Raw genomic sequence first — 18,812 nt, 5'->3', positions numbered from 1 at the left:
AATTTGGGATGTTGTTTGGTGTGGTGACGAGCACTGTCTCGTCTGTCGCGCAGCCAAAGGGACATCGGCCTGAGGCAGTACTCGTCCGGGCACGAACTGTTTGTGCACTTGCTGCCCATGGTCCTGTTCATTGCCGCGACCGTGATCTACCTGCACTTGTACCACGACCGCTTCCTCGCCATCACGAGCCCCAGCGCCCTCAGAGTGCCCAGGTGACCCTCGTAGTCTGCGAGCCTGCGAGAGCGCTGCAATACCCGCTGCCAGTGGCTCGTGAACCTTTCAGTCTATCAGATAAAATAATTATACTGTTGTTTCATTTTATTTACTTATTTTAAAATAAGCTTTACTTGTTATCGATAGTGAGATCATGAAAATGATGCATTGAATGAATGAATTATTTTGATGAAACAAGATAACCTAATTATGTAATTGAATTTTAACATTTTGACTTCATCAAAGGCATGTAAATAAATCAGGGGAAAAATAAATTGGTTGTGGAAATGAAGGAACGCAGAGACAAAAAAACACTAGCTCATGACAACGCCTGCAAAGTTTCTCACTTGCAAAATATCATGGTTACACCTCGTTTTTCATTGAACTGAATGTCATTTGAGAGGGTAACAACCAATGCCATGGGTCAGGCATGAGGGGGAAGGAATCGCAGTAGAGGCAAGATCATATGATGAATAGTAATAATACATAAATAACAGTGGAATTGAAGTCAATTCACCACCAAACATCTAAGTGGCAGTCAGTACATCTCATAACACTGAAATGCAAATCAAAACACATTATGCAGCAAAATTTATCTCAATTGTATATTTTTTCTATTAAAATTTACAATTTATTTAATGAATCTTTAGTGTAGGCTTGTATTTAAACTTTGCTAAGTAAAAACATATTTATATAGTTTCTATGTATGGCTTTTTCAAAGTATAGTAAACTAGCTGCCCGACCCGGCTTCGCATGGCTATACTAATGGAAACAAATTAAGCCACATCTCTCATTTACAGTAATGGTAAATAAAAAAAATTCAGTGAAAATTTATTACAATGCTGTATAATGTACCCGAGAAAAAATGAATAGCACCAATGGTTTCCCGACTCGTGCACGCAACGTACAACTGATGTACCCGTACTTCGCTACGGCAGTCTACAGGCAGATCACTCTTACGCCACTCATTATTCATGCCCCTCCTTGTGGGTACGCCACTGCCGCGCGATGCCCGTTGCCATGGAGACGCAGAAGGCATCAACAATGCAAAATCCTGTTCTCATGCAGACAAAGTACCCACTGTTGCCTGGTTTTAACCACCCATGGGATCTAATTTTCGGAAAATGTCATCCTGCGTAACATAAGTAACATTACTGGGAAGTTTCAAGTCTGTAAAATATATATACTTAAAAAAAAGGGCAATAAAAAAACAAATTAAACACAGAGAGAGGGAAAAAAAACAATAGTTTAGGTTTGCGATTTAAAGTGATGAAAAGTATTTAAATACTAATTGAACTCTTATGAGGGTACTGATTGCTTCGTTGTTGATATCACACGGGTGTTTTTTACTTGTATGGGAAAATTAAGAATGATAAGGCATCTAGTGCGTGGAAACAATGTTAATAGGCAATAGGAAATAAACTTCTAGCACCTGCGGCATTGTCAACACACACTTCGTACGTGTACTACATGTTGTATCTAACCCCCTCCAATGCATTTGATTCTAAATTGGACTTTTAGTAAGGATCCCTAATGTCATTGATAATATAATATAGCCTATAGCCTTCCTCAATAAATGTACTATCCAACACTGAAAGAATTTTTCAAATCGGACCAGTGGTTCCTGAGATTAGCGCGTTCAAACAAACAAACAAACTCTTCAGCTTTATAATCTTAGTATAGATAGAAGCAGTCTATAGCTGAAACCCTTTAGAAATGGTTAAAGGCCTACAGATAATTATCACACACTTAGTGATATTTTGATTTTTATTAATAATAGCAGTGAAATAATAAGACTGTGATAAATAGTAAAATTTAAATTTGAATATATGTTGGCACCAGAAATTTATTAAACCATACAATCAAACAAATTTATTTTACTCACCGCTTAAAAAATTGTGTAGGTTTAGTAGTTCTTATAACACCCAGTTCTTGTTTTGATGTTTGAGTTTTTTAATATATTTATTCTCAATATTTAAAAACAAAAATAACAAAACTACTCTAATCAATATAAATGTAGTATTGTTTAAGTGTCTCATCACAAATTGTTAAAACAGTTGATAAATGTAATTGTGCTTGATGTGTACTTATTGTATTTTAATTTTTAATGACGAATAAGACAACGGCAGATACAGGATTGATTTCTGGGAGGGGCACCAGAAGCCTGAATACCCCCTCCAAAATAAAATCAGGGAACGAGACTTAGTATCCAATGTATTAATACATAAACAAGTCTAGATATTAGATTGAGACTAAGTTATTATTATTTATACAGTAATGCCACAATTATCCACGAGTGCCTCGAAAACTTTTTTTTAATTACGAGCCACGAAAAATTCAATTTTAATCCAAGCCAACAAGGAAAATACAGTAGGTCCTACAGTTTGCAAATAGAAAATTACTGATAGGTTTATCATGGCAAACACTTTTTGTTAACAGTACAGTATATAGTATTATTTTTTGATTACTGTTTATAATTTTAAGTTTTTAGACGTAGAGCAAAGGTGTCTGCTGTATAGTACATATTTTAAAAGTTTTACATAATATGTTTTTGTACAATAAAACATAACTTTTATGCTGAAATATTTTTTTCGTATTTGCACCTCATTTTTAGTCATTTTTTTTTTCTGGTTGTTCTGGATTTTCAGTATATGCAATGTCCTTGGCACCAATTCTGTGGATAATCATGGCTTTACTGTACATCCATCGTAGATAAATACCCCAAAATTTACTTCGGAAGTATTTTTATTGAATGCAACTTTTACTTTTCTGAGTGGAAGAGGGACTCTTGAACTTATCTGCCTGTGGATTAAGACAAAATCCACTATTCATAATGACAAAATTTGCTTTTTTCAATACCGTATCTTGGCTTTGGCCTTTTTTAAGGAGCCATTCTAGCAGCTGACTGAAGTGGTTTTGGGAAATGATAAAAAACTAAACTAGCACGGCTAGACTTGGTTTTTAACTCGGTCCTCTCCAATACAAGACTGATTCACTGTTGCCGTGTTGCTCAGTAGTAATGTTGGCGATCAGTGTATGCCAAAAACCTTACCCACAATCATTTCAGTTTTTGACATGATAAGGTCTTATAAATCGATGAACGCCGGCTGCACGCACGAAAAGGCATGACTCAGTGTCACGTTCCGCCTGAGCAGAGCGTGCAAGAACCGGCCAACCACCGTGCGAGAAAATCTTCTATAATATCAAACAGGTTAAGGCGGGCTTTTTAAAAGCAGCAATTTATAAAATACGATTTATTTGTCCAATTTCGTCACTTTAAATTAACAATTTATTGACATTGATTTGATTTCAATTTATTTCTATAACTAATTGTTCGTGATTATATTTAAACAAATTATTAAAATTAAATTTGCAAAAACTGTAAATAATATTTGAAAATTAAAAAGTATGCGATTTTTCATCAATGTTTTCTTATGACTATATTACGTAAAATTATTGTCCGTTAACCGACTTTACGGACAACCCCCTTTTTATCTTCTATGATTGGCAGTAGCGGATCCAGAGGGGGGGCTAAGGGGCTCAAGCCCCCTCCAAAAGCATCTGGGTCCACTATTGTTTTAGTGTTTGCCTTGATAAAGCCTAGCCTCAGCTGGATCAAGCCCCCCCCAAACCAAAATCCTGGATCCACCACTGATGATTGGTTTATTATTTTGAAGATGTGTTAGGAGCAACAAAAGTGCAAATTTACTACTTAATATTAGCATGTTTGTGTTGAAGTTATAATGCTTGAAACTTGTAGAAAATTTTAATGTAGAAGGCTTTCACATAAGGTTGGTTATTTGTCCATCCCTTAAAATAACCCAATTCATTCCAGGAAATTAGAGTTCTCAATAAAATAATCATATTTATCAGTTGCCTTTTTGAATACATGTTGAGTTGTTACCAACAATAATTCATTATTCAACCTTTCAATTGGTATCTTTATTGTATCACTTTTAATGTAGATATATGAAAGACCGTGTTGAAGATTAATTATACATTCAAATTAACTTAAGCCAATCTCAGAATCACATTGAGATAATAAATAAATAGTTCACAAAACAAGTAATATCAAAATATAGTGTTCTTCACATTGTTTACTTCATAAGTAAAGGTACTATGCCATGTTTACATTTTCTGTGAAAATAATGATTATTTAAAGTGATGATTTAAAATAATCTTTACATCTGTTGTATACCACACACACTTCATTTATAACATTTAATATTTTTAAACTAGTGAATTTTCCCATCATAGCTTAACTGCAACATAGTATATCATAAAACATTTGCTGAATATGTGGAGGTTGGTCTGGTGTTTTTAGATAAGATGGTTACAACATATTAATCATTTCACCAATCGGGCAGACTTTTATGATAACTAAGAAGATAAAACAAGTGCACACAATAGCTTTTTAGCATGGCCATAAATGGTAAAATATGGCAGAAATCAAAGAGCATTTAAGATTTTCCTAACTTAAGAGCTTTACTGCTTGGGAGGACCAGTTCTTCATTAATATCATTCAGTAATTTAACATTTTGCAATTTATGTGAAACTTTTGCAGGGCTGTCAGAGATGATTTAAGGCAGAATGCTGCCAAATTTTCAAAACTGGAATCACCGGAGGTCCAGGCCAATAACATAAACTGGCGAGGAGGAGGTGCAGAGGACTCTATGTTCCCGAAGAAGACACACGCCGGGCCACGCGAAGGTACCAAGATAATGTTACTCACAGTTTGTGAAGTACAGTGAAAAGTCTTTATTCCAGCCTCCTATGTTTTGGCACGTTCTGTACTTTGGCACCAGTCCAGCCACTTATGTTCTTACATTTGTGGGTGGATTCCAGCATTTGACTTTGGCCCCAGGTCGTAATACTGCACCCCGACATTTTAGTTCATGCACTCATTCTTTTTTATGTTGGTTTTGTATGAAGCATATTATTACAGCTTGTTTTAAATACTGTTGTACAGGCTTTCTTTCTCTGGTAATATATTAGGGATGGGCCAATCAAATCCTCAAATACCATCAAATCCTTAGTATTTGAAGGATTCAATATTCTAGGTAAAAGATTTGAAGAAAAATACTGCAGGAAATAAAGTAAATTAAAAAAATCATCTCTGATAACCTCTGAACGTTACTAGGTTAATTTTTTTCTTCATACCTATAATGTTACCATTCCCCACGATTTTGTGTTTTAACATGCTATTAGGTAAATGAAATTACTTTATATATATATTTATATATAATTTTTTTTTCTGGAAACTAGTTTGTAAAACAAACATTTGAAGGGTTGAATGTTTCAACATCATTGCTAACATTTTAATTTCTTGTGCATCATTTTATTTTTGATCCTTGATACTTAGATACGGATTCGACGGGCATATTCGAGGTACTCTCTGGGATTTAAATTCAATATTTGGATTCAAGAAAATTGGGATAATCCGAGGTGGCCTTGGACCCGAACATGCCAGATTAAAGATATTTTCAGTTTGGTGTACTGTGGTGGCCATGAGTTAGTGAATCCATACTTGCAGGTTTTGGAAGGTAACCTCACGACTGATGTTGCAGTGAGTCGATAAGTTATCACATCACAATCTCAATCGTCCCACCACTGCCACTACACCCTTATGCACATCATCTGTTCTCTAGGCTGGCTGGAACTGGCAGACCTGTGTCTCTAGGCGAGGCCTCTAACAGGCATTGTGTAATGGAGGACAACTACAGTGCTGCTTAGTATTACAGATTTTACGTATTTTTTTCTGATACATACATCCATTTGCGATATTACAGAGTGGTATTGGTTTATTTATTACGGAAACAGAGACATTTGATGACACGTCAGAAATATTGTGTGTCCATCAGCATTTTGTATGACAAATCTTGTGCATGTAGCTGGATATGTGTTGGCGGCATGTATGAGACAATAATTTTAGTAAAATCCAGTTCAGCTTACAATGTGTGCTATAAATAATACTTATCGTCAAAAAGAATCCAAGGATATCACATTTAAATTAGAAGAAAGATCTTTTGAATAGAACTTAATGTTAAATATGTGTTTTAATGTTAATTTATTGTTTAAGTGTAAATTTTAAGTTATTTAATAGATGGATTAACTCATTACTGTGAATTTGTCAGTTATTTCATACAGCTTCATATTTGTCCTAGAGTTAATTACATCACAAAAGATCTGAAAGACATGGGAAATTATCAAAACTGAAGGACCGATCATGGAAGAGTCCTGCCATAAGCAGTAGGCCTTAACTTTCTGGAAATCACAAAACTATGAAATTTCCATTCTAGTGCTTACTTGCATTTGGTTTGTCTGACATCTTGCTTCAGTTTATGGTGGCACATTCTGTAAAAATAGTTGTAGCCGGTCCACTTAAACCACATGGAAATTATTTCTGAAAAGTTTTTAGGTTTCCAGCATAAAAATTGGCACATTGCTGAGAATCAGGGGCGAAGCCGGGGTGGGGGGGGGGGGGGTGGTTTTAGGGGTTCAAACCCCCCTATTAGCACCAAATCTTTAATTAATTTCTTATTCATCACTCAAACAAATTTCATATTAAAATTAATAACATTTTTACCATTACAATATTTAAATTTAAGAACAGAAAACTGCTAAAATAGCACTATTTTACACCTTAAAATCCAAATTTTCACGGGGGAGGACCACCCCCCCCCCCTTCCCATTTTAATACGGAGGGGGCGCATTCTTCTTAACACCCCTCATACACAAATCCTGGCTACGCCACTGCTGAGAATAGTTTATCTGTTTTGTATTTCATTTTATTAATTTATTTATTCTTTTTTTTTTTACATAATTCGTTAATGATTACACTTTCTCATAAGAAACCTCAAAAATGGACATGCAAATATATATGCAAACACACAAAAATAAAGCCAAAATTAGCAGATGTCAGTAATTAAAAACGTTGGCTAATTTTTACTTTTCTGTGTGTTTGCAAATTCATCTCATTTTGTCCGTTATTGAAGTTTCTTAAGACTTACAGTGTAACCAGCAATGGCATTAGTCCAAAAAAATTTTATATCTGTCTTCCCTATTACAAGAACCATTCAAATAATTTTTTATTAAATTTAAATTCATAACTCATATTTATAATTTATGTGTTATAAAAAGTTGTAAGAAGATCTTGAAAAAGTCCTGAAACTCGTACACCAGGTCAAGAATCCGGTTTTTGTTCCACACGGGGCCAGATCAGTGTTTCTCACCAGTTGAGCAAACATGACGGATGGTGCAGTCAACCAGTGAAATTTTTTTCTGGGTACTCTCCTTTCTCCAACCTTTCATTTTGTCATTACTCCATTCACATTTCACTACTCCTCATCATCTTTGATGACCCCAATATATACAAAAATAAATATTTTTGCTGATAAATTTTATCTTTCTGAGCTTTTCATCAGACTTTTTTTTACATTGTAATTTGAGATTGTACCTCTTATTGAGCAGCTGGTTTAGATTTGTAAGTTTTAAGATCTGTTTTTAGAGCAGAAGTAATGCTATTTAATACTACATTTAAAACAATTTTTGTCTTTGATGCGGTAACTTATGTTCTGTTTTGTTGTAGGAACCTTCAAGGCTTGGTTGTATGGATGCATGAAGACTCTTCAGCATTACTGGCCAATATGGAAAGAATTGTTTTGGAGATTTGCGTATCTTTACCTAGGAAAAATTTCTCTCTTGTTAATTGGTGCTACATGCATATATGATGTAAGTATGGTTGAAGAGGCATGTGTACATTTAAGTAATGTAAGTCAAATGTTTTACAGTAAGCCCACAATGTAAAAAAATATTATTTTTATGGATTGTTTTCTTTGAAGACCAAATTTTAAACCAGATAGACCTTAAGATTCCTTATTTTATTTAATAGGTTGTGAAGAAAAATTATTTTACAAGTCTTTCCTATGAATTTATGTACTGTAGATAATCATTTAATAAAAACATGTTTGTAATGACACAGAAGTTTTAGCTCAAACAGCTTTTCTTCCCCACATAATTTGAGATAAAATAAAAAAGTTAGTTTATTTTTGGGTCAGTTGTATGCTTAAACAAAGCAATTTGGTTTTTGCAAAACCAAATAATTTTCTCTGTCAGCAACAACTGTATAGGAATTCAATACAGTTATTAAATAGTTATGTATAATATAGATAGACATTTTAACTTGTTTTCCAGCACTGCTCTGACAACTTTATTTTGCTTTCAAAAATGTGTAGAGTGGAGTATTGGTGTTAAGTATTTATTTAGTTTACTTAAAATTCTTAATGAATTTTGCAGTTGGAAAAAATTTTTATCCCTAAATAATTAATAATTTATTGATGGAAATTTCTGTATGTGTGAATGGGTTTGATGTTGTTATCGAGCTTGAACACTCAGCAGCTTTAATGTTATGTCGCAGGTGTGCCCATCCCATTTCCTGTTCCTCGTAGCGGTAATGATGGCGCTCTTGCTTGGCCGTCGCTTCCACGGGCCAGCTATCTGCTTCGTGTCGATCGGAGTCTCCCTCTTCATGATGGCCAGGATGATCTACCTGGTCGACTTCTTCAACCACTCGCTTTACAATGTCTACTGCTTGGTAAATAGCTCTCTCTAGCCAGGCAGGCTGAGCATATTTTGTTGGTAAAACTCTTGACAAAAGAGATTCTATCTCATTGTAGTTCTAAAGTTTTGTTACAGTGAATAACAGTGAATATACATGATAAAGAAAACAACTTATTTTTGGTACTCACAATAGAAGTAATGTTGGGGGGGGGGGGGGGGATGTTCCTGTTAAATGTATGTCAAACATATTGTAAGGAAGGCTCTACTTTAAAAATTGACTGGTGGACACGTCTCTTCCCTGGGGTAGTGTGGGATGATTTGAGAATCTCCTAAAGTTGTTAATTTTTAAGTTAATATAGAAAAATTAATGTTCTTTGTACCTTTGTGGCATATTTTATATTTTATCGTGTTTTTGGTGTACAGTGTCATTTAAAATGAATAAAATATTTGATTGCAATACCACTATTTTCTATTACTTGGGATTGATTTGTGTTAATATTGTGCTAAAAAATCAATATAATGAATCCTAGAAAACAATTTAACGATATTTATTCATCTGCTTTGTAACATATGTTTTCCTTGTTATGAACTAGTCTATTTACATTCTTCCTGATCAACAATGTCTAAAAGTTATAATTAGTTGTATGGACTTGACACATCTCAAAATAGGGCATCAGCTAAATAAGTTAGGAAGCCACTGCTTAAAAGCAAGGTACTATATGAAGAGGTTCCATTGTATAAATTCATAATTGTTAGTATTAGATGTTTTAAAAACATTTAACAATTTTATGTACATTATAATTTTTTTGTTTGGTTTGTTCAGGACCATGTCTGTGAACTGGATTTGAGAATTTTCTAGATTATTGACCGTTTGAAACTACTTGTAATAATCTTATCTATGGTTATACACTGTATGTACTCACTTGTAATATTTTTCAAACCGGATATGTATCCCGCTAGAAAACCAGAATAAGTCCGAAAAAATTTGTATGCATTTTTATATGTCCATCAATAACTTTACAAGCATTGAATGGATTTTCATAAAATTTGATAGGTATACAGGTATGACAAATGGAATTTTTAAGCTTGTGTATGTATAAGTAAATTTTATTTATTTATTTAATAAATAAACACGTAGCATTCAAACTAAAAGAAATTATTTTAATTCTGGTTAGGAATCCAAAGATGACATAGTCCTTTGAGATTATTTACTGCATGCCTCAAAGTATATAATATATAAGTATATTTTATATATATATATATATATATATATATATATATATATATATATATATATATATATATATATATATATATATATATATATTCAATTTCATTTAATTGCTTGCTATTTTTTTTAGTTCACTTTGAGGCCTGCAGTAAATAATCTCAAAGGACTATGTCATCTTTGGATTCCTAACCAGAATTAAAATAATTTATTTTAGTTTGAATGCTACGTGTTTATTTATTAAATAAATAAATAAAATTTACTTATACATACACAAGCTTAAAAATTCCATTTGTCATACCTGTATACCTATCAAATTTTATGAAAATCCATTCAATGCTTGGAAAGTTATCGATGGACATATATAAATGCATACAAACACAGACCGGTCTATTTGTTACGGAGACATCATTTTGCTTGGTAGATTATGCCATCATATTTAAAAAAATTTAATTTTAAACATTAATTTATAAAACTGATGATATTTTTTATTGTATTCAGGATTCAGATGGCTACAACATGTTTCCTGGGGTGTACCTCAACAATGCAGAGTGGCTTGGCCTGTACAAGGTGGATGAGCATATATCTTTCTTGGACCTCTTCTACTTTTATGCCGGTGAGGACTGGGTACGCTCACTCTGCCATGTTTTTCAGCCTGAGCGGAGAGCTTCCCCAGATTTCAGCAGCCACATCTTGTTCACAGGGCTCATTGCTGCTTTCTTGCTCCGGGCGTGTGCCAGGCATCGCATGGCCTTCGTGCTCACCGTGGAGCAAGCGGCCACCGGACAGAAGGTCAAGGCTCCAACCGTCATGTTCCCCAAGATTTATCGCTTGAACGCGGATAAAAGCCTCCCGCACTTCCTCAAATTCTTGGTGAACTACGGGTTCTACAAGTTTGGCGTCGAGGTACAACTAAGTTTATAGTTTATGATCTTGTCGAGGTAAAAATTCATGCATTAAAACTGCTTGCATAGAACTTAGGAGTAGGCTTTAAAATCCAATGTGTTATAGGTTGAGACAAGATTTCATGATTTTATTTGTTGGCTAATTTTGTTTTCAAATCAGGAGATTTCGGTATTATTGTTTTTATTTGTTATTAAAAGATGTTTAGGTAACAAAGATAGCATATTTTTCAACAAATATGACACTTAAATGTTTCATGATACTTATTTCATCAAAAAAATGAAAGTTAGACTAATACATGTATGTAGTACTTTTACAATATAATAATTTGTAATAAACACATATAGGATTCTACTACTTAGGACAATAAAAATAAATCAACAAGCAATTGTGTGTTTGAAAACATACCAAAATTGTCCTGTAAAATTTATTTATTGGTATAAATTGCAAGATCAAAACAAGGACCATTTTTTTTTTCATTTTGTTTTAGTGGTCAGGACTGCTGATAGGTGGCCTGGGTTCGATTCCCAGCCAGATCGAGAATTTTTTCAATTGTGGAAAATTTTCTTCCTGAGTTCAAGATTGGGTGTTGTGTAGTCTGTTTACCAACTTCTGTACTGCAGAAGTCTGTGGTAGACCATCATGAAATCACTGTGCCATGGTGTTTTGCAGGCTTCAATGTTGTGGCATAGCACCTAAGAAAGAGCATTATTTGTTTTTACTTGGCCTGTAATGCGAGAATTGTTTTATTTTCCGAAATGCTCGAATTTTTTGTTTTAATACTCATTATATAGAAAATATTTAAGATTTTACTGAATGCCAAAATGTGAACAAGTTTAACAAATAAGAGATTATTTTTATGTCAGGATTGTTTCTGTTACATAATATAAGGTATGTACATACAATTAGTAGTTTTAGGGCTTTGTCACACATTTTAATGTCATTACTATTATTTGAGCGATACTTCTGTAAATTTATCACAATATCTCTTTTGCATTTTATGTATTTATCTTGAAAAATTTGTTACTTGATATTTACTGAGTGTGTTGTTATAACGGTAAAAAATTGCTCAAATGTTTCCATAACGACAATCACTTTCATGGCATTTTATAGATGGAAAATATTGTTTATTCAATATGTGTGACAATTTGCGATCAAACTACAAATGCAAAGGAGCTGTCATGAATAATTTACACAAATGACCTTATGTAATAGTGATCACAAGAAAATTGTACAACTGCCTTGGTACATGTGACCGAGCCTTGAAGAAATAATTTACAGGTGCATGGCCGCCATGTTTGTTGAAGTGAAACTTCACAGACTGGTATAGGCACTTTACCCTCCTCCCCCCTTCTCATTTTACTTCATGAGGCTCTGGTCCCGCAACGCCCACCGCTTGCACGTGAACCCTGCACTGTCTGTTGGCCAATTTTTGTACTAGTTGATCCCAGCGTGAGCCCTCTTTCTCGCTACCTATGCCCTCTCTCAGCCTTTATGACAACTAAATTTAGCTGCCTATTTTTTTCTATTCTGCACTGCACGCCCTATCTTCTGGGCATCGGAACAATTACTACTTACACAATAATTTTCTGCCCCTGTGTGGCCTTTAAATTCGTCTGCTTCCTACCCTTCCACAGCAGTTTGTTCGATGATGTTACCTGGCTCAGTTCCATCTAACTTGTGGTGTCTCGTTGGCAAAGTGCTCAGTAAACATCGTGTACAAGATGTATCTACCACACAAAGGAATTTAGTTTCAAAGTAATTTTTTTCTTAAGTTTCATTATGTAGTGTTTAGCAACTTTTCCTCCTTTGTTTGGACATATTTTTCGGAGACCTTTGCCACCATAATGATATCTTAACTGCCGAATTCTACCCACCACAGCAGTAAGTGAGATCCATCAGTCTTTCCCCTATAAGGTGTGCCTACTAGTGCACATTTTTGCTTCACTTGGGTCTTTCTTACCCCTTTATCACTGTTCACATTATTATTTTGGCACAGTGGGTCCAGAGTTACTGGTCAGTATTCTGGCCAAGTCTTAGTGCTAAATCTGTCTCTCAGGATGGACTGGCTGCCAAATATTCCTCGGTCAAACTTATGACCTGTCATGGACAGACTAAGCAAACTGCCGGCGTAGGGCAGCTAAACCTCTATAAAAACGTAAATTTCCTCACCCTAGTGTAGATATAAATTAGCATATCTTTGGAACTTAATCCAGTAATTGACGTAAATTGTTTTGTTGTTAACATAGCAAATAATATTTTTTATTTTATTTTTGCTTTTTGGTTATATTAATGTAAATTCTACAACTGATCAGTTTATATATATATATATATATATATATATATATATATATATATATATATATATATATATATATATATATATAAGATGTGTGCACAGCATGCAACAAAAATTGACAGGGTGATAAAAATGCAGCATACATTAAATTTGAAATTAGAATAAATATTCTACAGATTTATTGATTTTCATTAATAATAAAAAATTCATCTCAATTTTTTTAATTAATTAAATAATTAATTTTATACACATGTTTCTATTAATTCTAAATACTGAGTATTTAATTATTTTTTTTAATATTATAGAATTTTTACTTTACCAACTGTATATATGTTATCATTTTAGTCCTTTTATTATTTTATTTACATTAATTATTTGCATACAAAATTAAAGTAATTTTTTTTATTATGCCAAGTAGGTGTAAATTCTAACATGCGTACATCAGTACATGCACCCATTTTTTTTAATAGACAAAGAATTCAGGTTTAATATTTTATTAGTATTTTTTGTATAATTATTACTCAAATGTTCTTGTAACTGCAATTTTTGTTTTCCAATTCATTTTTAAACTTTGAAATTTGCGACCATTAGTTTTAAAATAAGAGAACAAACTGGAAGAAAACGATTTTAATTTTTGATTTGCATTCAACCAAACCTTAAACATTAATAACTAGCGAGCAAACTCTTGCTATAAAATAATAATAAAGTGTTATTAAAGATATTAGCTAAGCCACTTAGTCAATGATCCACCAAAATAAACAACATTTGTATTAGTTGATCAGAATTTAATGGCACACCTGAGCTCCCCCCAAAAATATATACTAGCTGTGTGCCCGATGGGATTTTCCAAACTTTCATCCCCTATTAAACCTTATTAGGGGTTAAATTATTAAAAATTCTTTCTTAGTGCTCATCTACTTTATATCAGGAACTCCTGTGCAAAATTTAATGCTTCTACATCCTTTAGTTTAAGCTGTGCATTGTCTGTCAGTCAGTTAATGTTAGAGTTTCATTACGTAGATAAAGGAATTTAATTATATTGTGCCAGCACTCTCTTCCAATGTATATATGTAAAATCTTTAAGAGGAGACCCAATGATGTCATCATCTAGTCAGAGTAAACCCAAGCATTAAAAAGCTGGCTCTAAAGCAGTTTGAGTTCAAAAACCAGCCAAGTGCAGGTGAAATGAAGTTTGCTCCTTGTTTGCTTGTCCCCAGTTCTGCCTGGTGACGATAGTGTGGCTAATGGCGGTGCGGCTGGACGTATACGCGGTTGTGTACGGGCTGTGGCTGTGCATCATGGTGTACCTCCCGAGGCGTGTGCTGGCCAGGGTGTGGACAGCTTTCGTCGTCTTCGTGGCTCTCATCATTTCCTTCCAGTACCTGATGGCGATCGGGCTGCCGTACAGCTCGTGCATCGGTGGGTCGTGCGTGTTGCTGTGTTCTTCTTTCAACTAAACTGATGTTACTTTATACCTATATTTTATAAATGCTACAGAGAGATGATTAAAGAGTCAACAACTTGGAACTAAAAGTTTTATATAAAAATTAACTTTTTAACATTTACAACAGTTTCATATAACCAATTCCATACAATATAGTCAAACTCTAAGGTGCAAGGGGAGCTTCAACGACATTGATATCTATTATAACTACTTCCTATCTGAACCACGGCTTAACCTCTATGAGATACGATGTATGGACCAACGACTTGCACGTCTCCCTCCTGTAGCATCTTCTTGGGCAGCTCCTAGTCGCCATCCTGGTCCAGCTTCTCCGGCGTCCCACTTGCTGTCGCAACCAAGGCGAGGACGAAGACAAAGACCTCTTCTATATGCCCATTCTCCGTATTTATCAACTTGAGACATGCCCAGGATCATTGTTTCTGCAGTCATTGACCTGGCAGCACGATGATTAGGCGCGGGGCTCCAAGCGTCACCCCAAAGACTTGCTTACCATGTATAACCTACCGCGGCCCATGTGTGTAAAACTTATTAGTGTTAGGTACTTCATCTCACAACACTTCTCAAGTGTTCTCGCCATTTGACAGATGTGTGAGAGCAGAGTGTGGATGCTAGATATGTCAGTGTTTCTACCGGTCACTAAGTTACAAAATCTAGAAAAACTCAAGGACTTGTCTTGAAAGTCATGAAAAAGTACCCATAATAAACTGTAACTGTTCGGTAACTTTATATTGTGTAAATCTTGACATTTGTTGTTGTTTGAGCTTGGACATATCTAAGTATATAGGCTATTTTTCTGGCTGTGTGTGCTGCGTTGCGGAAGACTTTCTCATAGATGTGTTCCAAACACTGAAGAAAACAAAAGACAGTCCTCAAGATGGTCGCCTAAGCACACGTCGGTGCTAGGCGCTGCTTCAAATTTTATTGACTAATTTTGTTGGAATTTTTGTTCCCGTTGTCACAGAACATTTTGGTTCTCCGGGCCGGATCGGTCACGCATTTCGTGATAATTACGGCGGGTCGGTTCGGTTACAGTTGTGTTTAGAAGCCATAAACGTCCGCGGCACATGCGTGTGCATCTCGGTTTGTGGAAGAAAACTTTGGTACAGAAACGTACTGCGTGCTGTTAACAGTCCACAGCAGCGTTACGGACATTTGTGATAAACAATTCTTGATACGTGAAAAAGCGGAACAATAAAGGTTACTTTGTCGGGCGCGCCTTTGTCTTGGTCAGATGCAGTGATCCTTTGTTCCTGGTGACGTCATGTGAACGGGTCTCGAGACTTAGTCACCTGTTTGAACCATTAGGGTCACGATTACCTTTTTTTGGGGATGCGAGGGAACGAATCGGTCCGTTCGCGACGAACGGGTCACGCGGCACAGTGCGGACAGCGTTAAAGGACCCGCGCCGCGAGAGAAAGAAGTTGTTGTTGGTTTGCGGGCTTCTAGGTTGGAACGCTGACATCAAGAAAATATAAAATGGCAGATTTGACAGCTGTCCACTTCAGATTGATGCGAGCGGAAAATCGTTTGCAGAGAGCGTCAACTCTCGCAGAGAAGGCTTCAGCTGACCCATCTCAGCACAGGTTACTGGAAGCCACCTGCAGGGACCTGGACCAGATACGAAAGGGTTTTGAGGAGGATCATCTTATAATTGCTACCAGTTCAGGACAAATCGCCGACTTTGATGAAGAGGCGCACAATAAAAGGTTGGATACCTTCGATGATTTGTACTATAAAATAAGATCAATTTCTGATTCTTTCACCAAACTAACCCTACCCAGCTCAACACATGTTTCATCAACCATTGCTCAGGATTCCCCAAAAGTGCATCTTCCAGCCATCAAACTACCATCTTTCAGTGGTGAGATAAAGTCATGGCAAAACTTCTCCAACTTATTTGAGACATTAGTTGCTAAGCAGAAGCAACTCACCAATGTGGAGCGACTGTCCTATTTAAAATTGTTTTTGGAGGCAGTGCCCTTGTCTCTAGTACAGTCTCTCCCACTTACAGAGGAGAACTTTGATGTTGCGTGGAAGCTCCTTCAACGGCGATATAATAATAAGAGATTGATTGTTAATCGCCATATTGCGGCACTGGTTAGTGCACCATCTGCCACAGGGAATTCTTCCATATTACTGCAGTTATTGTAAGCTGTCCAAGAAAACGTTGCTGCCCTCAAGGTGTTGAGCATCTCGGTGAATACGTGGGACCCGTTGCTAGTATATTTATTGGAGAGGAAATTGGATGCAAACCTGAGACGAGACTGGGAGCTGAGCATCACAGATCCAACCCACATACCAACAGTGGAACAATTTATTGTATTTTTGGAAGGTCGACAACGGGTGCTGGAATCCTTAGGGAGTGGTCAAAGGCTGAACGCTGGTCAAAAACCAAGCCAACAACAAACTCATGCTACGTCTTGGAGGTCTTATGGTCGTCCTTCTACACAGTCATTTCTGGGTCATTCAGGAGCAAATAAGTCTCAACAATGTATGCTGTGTGAGGTCTCTCACTCATTATCTCAATGTTCCAAATTTGTGGAAACCTCCCCGACACAGCGATTTGAATTAGCCAAACAGCTGAAGGTTTACATAATTTGCCTTCTGCAGTTGCATAAGGCAAAAGACTGCTATTCTAAGACCAACTGCAGAACCTGTGGATCACGCCATTATACATTGCTACATTTTGACGATTCCATACCATCCAGCCACACCTTAGACACCAATCATGAACAAATCACGGAGGTACCCTTGACTGATGACAGTAATGAGCAACTGTCCACCACAACTTTGACCAGTACTGGTCCTTCATCATTTGTGCTATTGGCAACAGCAATTGTGGGTGCTAGGGATATTAGTGGCAACATTCAAAATTGTAGAGTGCTCCTGGACTCTGGTAGTCAAGCGAACTTTATCACAAGCCAGTGTCTTCAGAGGTTAGGTTTACCTCGACGCAAATGTTCACAGCTGATTCAGGGCCTCTCAGGTGTGTCTGTTACATCCATGAAAGGAACTGCCTCTTGTCAACTGCAACCTGTTGGTGATGATGCTCAATCGTTCACCATTGACACACTGGTTTTGAACAAAATAAGTGAAAAGTTGCCTAATGCCTATATCACTTCTGGGCAGTGGAACCATCTCTCAAATCTTAAAAAGGCAGACCCCGAGTTTGGAATACCTGGTACAATTGAGATGCTACTGGGAGCCGAGCTTTTCCCTCTTCTGTTATCTGATGGTCGTGTTGAAGGCATCCCTGGCTCGCCAACAGCATTGGATTCCATTTTTGGGTGGTTGGTCATGGGAAAAATCGAATCGAAGTCAGAGTCTCTAGTGTCTGGATTATCGACTTGTCTTCAGGTTTCACTGGTGCCACTGGAAGAGACCATGAAGAAGTTTTGGGAACTGGAAGAAATTCCTCATGTGATTCCTGAAACCCCAGACGAAATTCAGTGTGAAGACATTTTCCAAACTACTCACGAAAGAGGGTCTGGTGGTCGCTATACAGTAACTTTACCATTCAGAACTACGGCCTCAGAACTGGGAGAGTCTAAATCTCTAGCACTTAGGCGGTTGCGGAACTTAGAACAGAGACTTTATCGGCAGCCAGAGCTCAATGTTCAGTATCAAAACTTCATGAGGAATTACATTACAGAAGGCCACATGGAACTAGTGGATGAAGCAGAACACAATGTAAGTCTGGGTCATTACATACCTCATCACTGTGTACTGAAACCTGACAGCACCACCACAAAACTTTGGGTTGTTTTTGATGCTTCGGCAAAAACTTCATCTGGATTGTCCCTAAATGACATGTTGCTATCAGGAAAGAAGTTACAGTGTGACATAAGTAATCTGATTCTTCGTTTGCGACTCCACAAGATTGCATTCACCGCTGACGTTCAGCAAATGTACAGACAAATTTTGCTGGATCCAAAGCACCAGGACTATCACAGAATCCTTTGGCGTTTCAACTTACAGGACCCAATCCAGGAATATCGGCTGAAGACTGTAACATACGGTGTGTCTGCGACACCGTTCCTTGCCATTCGAACACTTCACCAACTGGCAGAAGATGAGAAATCGAAGTACCCTCGTGCGGCCGGTGTTCTTGTTGCCGAAACATACGTGGATGACGTCGTGTCAGG

The 18,812-nt window shown here is 36.3% G+C and overlaps 1 protein-coding gene across 1 annotated transcript in view; it reads left to right on the top strand.

Moving 5' to 3' along the window:
- LOC134527075 (piezo-type mechanosensitive ion channel component-like) overlaps window positions 1-18,812 on the top strand; it is a 252,374-nt gene that overhangs the window by 99,311 nt on the left and 134,251 nt on the right. Inside the window, exons 14-20 of the mRNA XM_063359411.1 lie at window positions 54-212; window positions 4,778-4,923; window positions 7,802-7,944; window positions 8,630-8,806; window positions 10,502-10,616; window positions 10,704-10,906; window positions 14,420-14,621. Of these exons, the coding sequence (XP_063215481.1) occupies window positions 54-212; window positions 4,778-4,923; window positions 7,802-7,944; window positions 8,630-8,806; window positions 10,502-10,616; window positions 10,704-10,906; window positions 14,420-14,621 (1,145 nt within the window). The remainder of the gene's footprint in view (window positions 1-53; window positions 213-4,777; window positions 4,924-7,801; window positions 7,945-8,629; window positions 8,807-10,501; window positions 10,617-10,703; window positions 10,907-14,419; window positions 14,622-18,812) is intronic.

This window comes from Bacillus rossius, chromosome 1, assembly GCF_032445375.1.
Source record: "Bacillus rossius redtenbacheri isolate Brsri chromosome 1, Brsri_v3, whole genome shotgun sequence".
Taxonomy (NCBI): Eukaryota; Metazoa; Arthropoda; class Insecta; order Phasmatodea; family Bacillidae; genus Bacillus; species Bacillus rossius.
The sequence above is the reverse complement of the archived record's forward strand: the minus strand, read 5'-3'. Positions and strand labels throughout refer to the sequence as shown.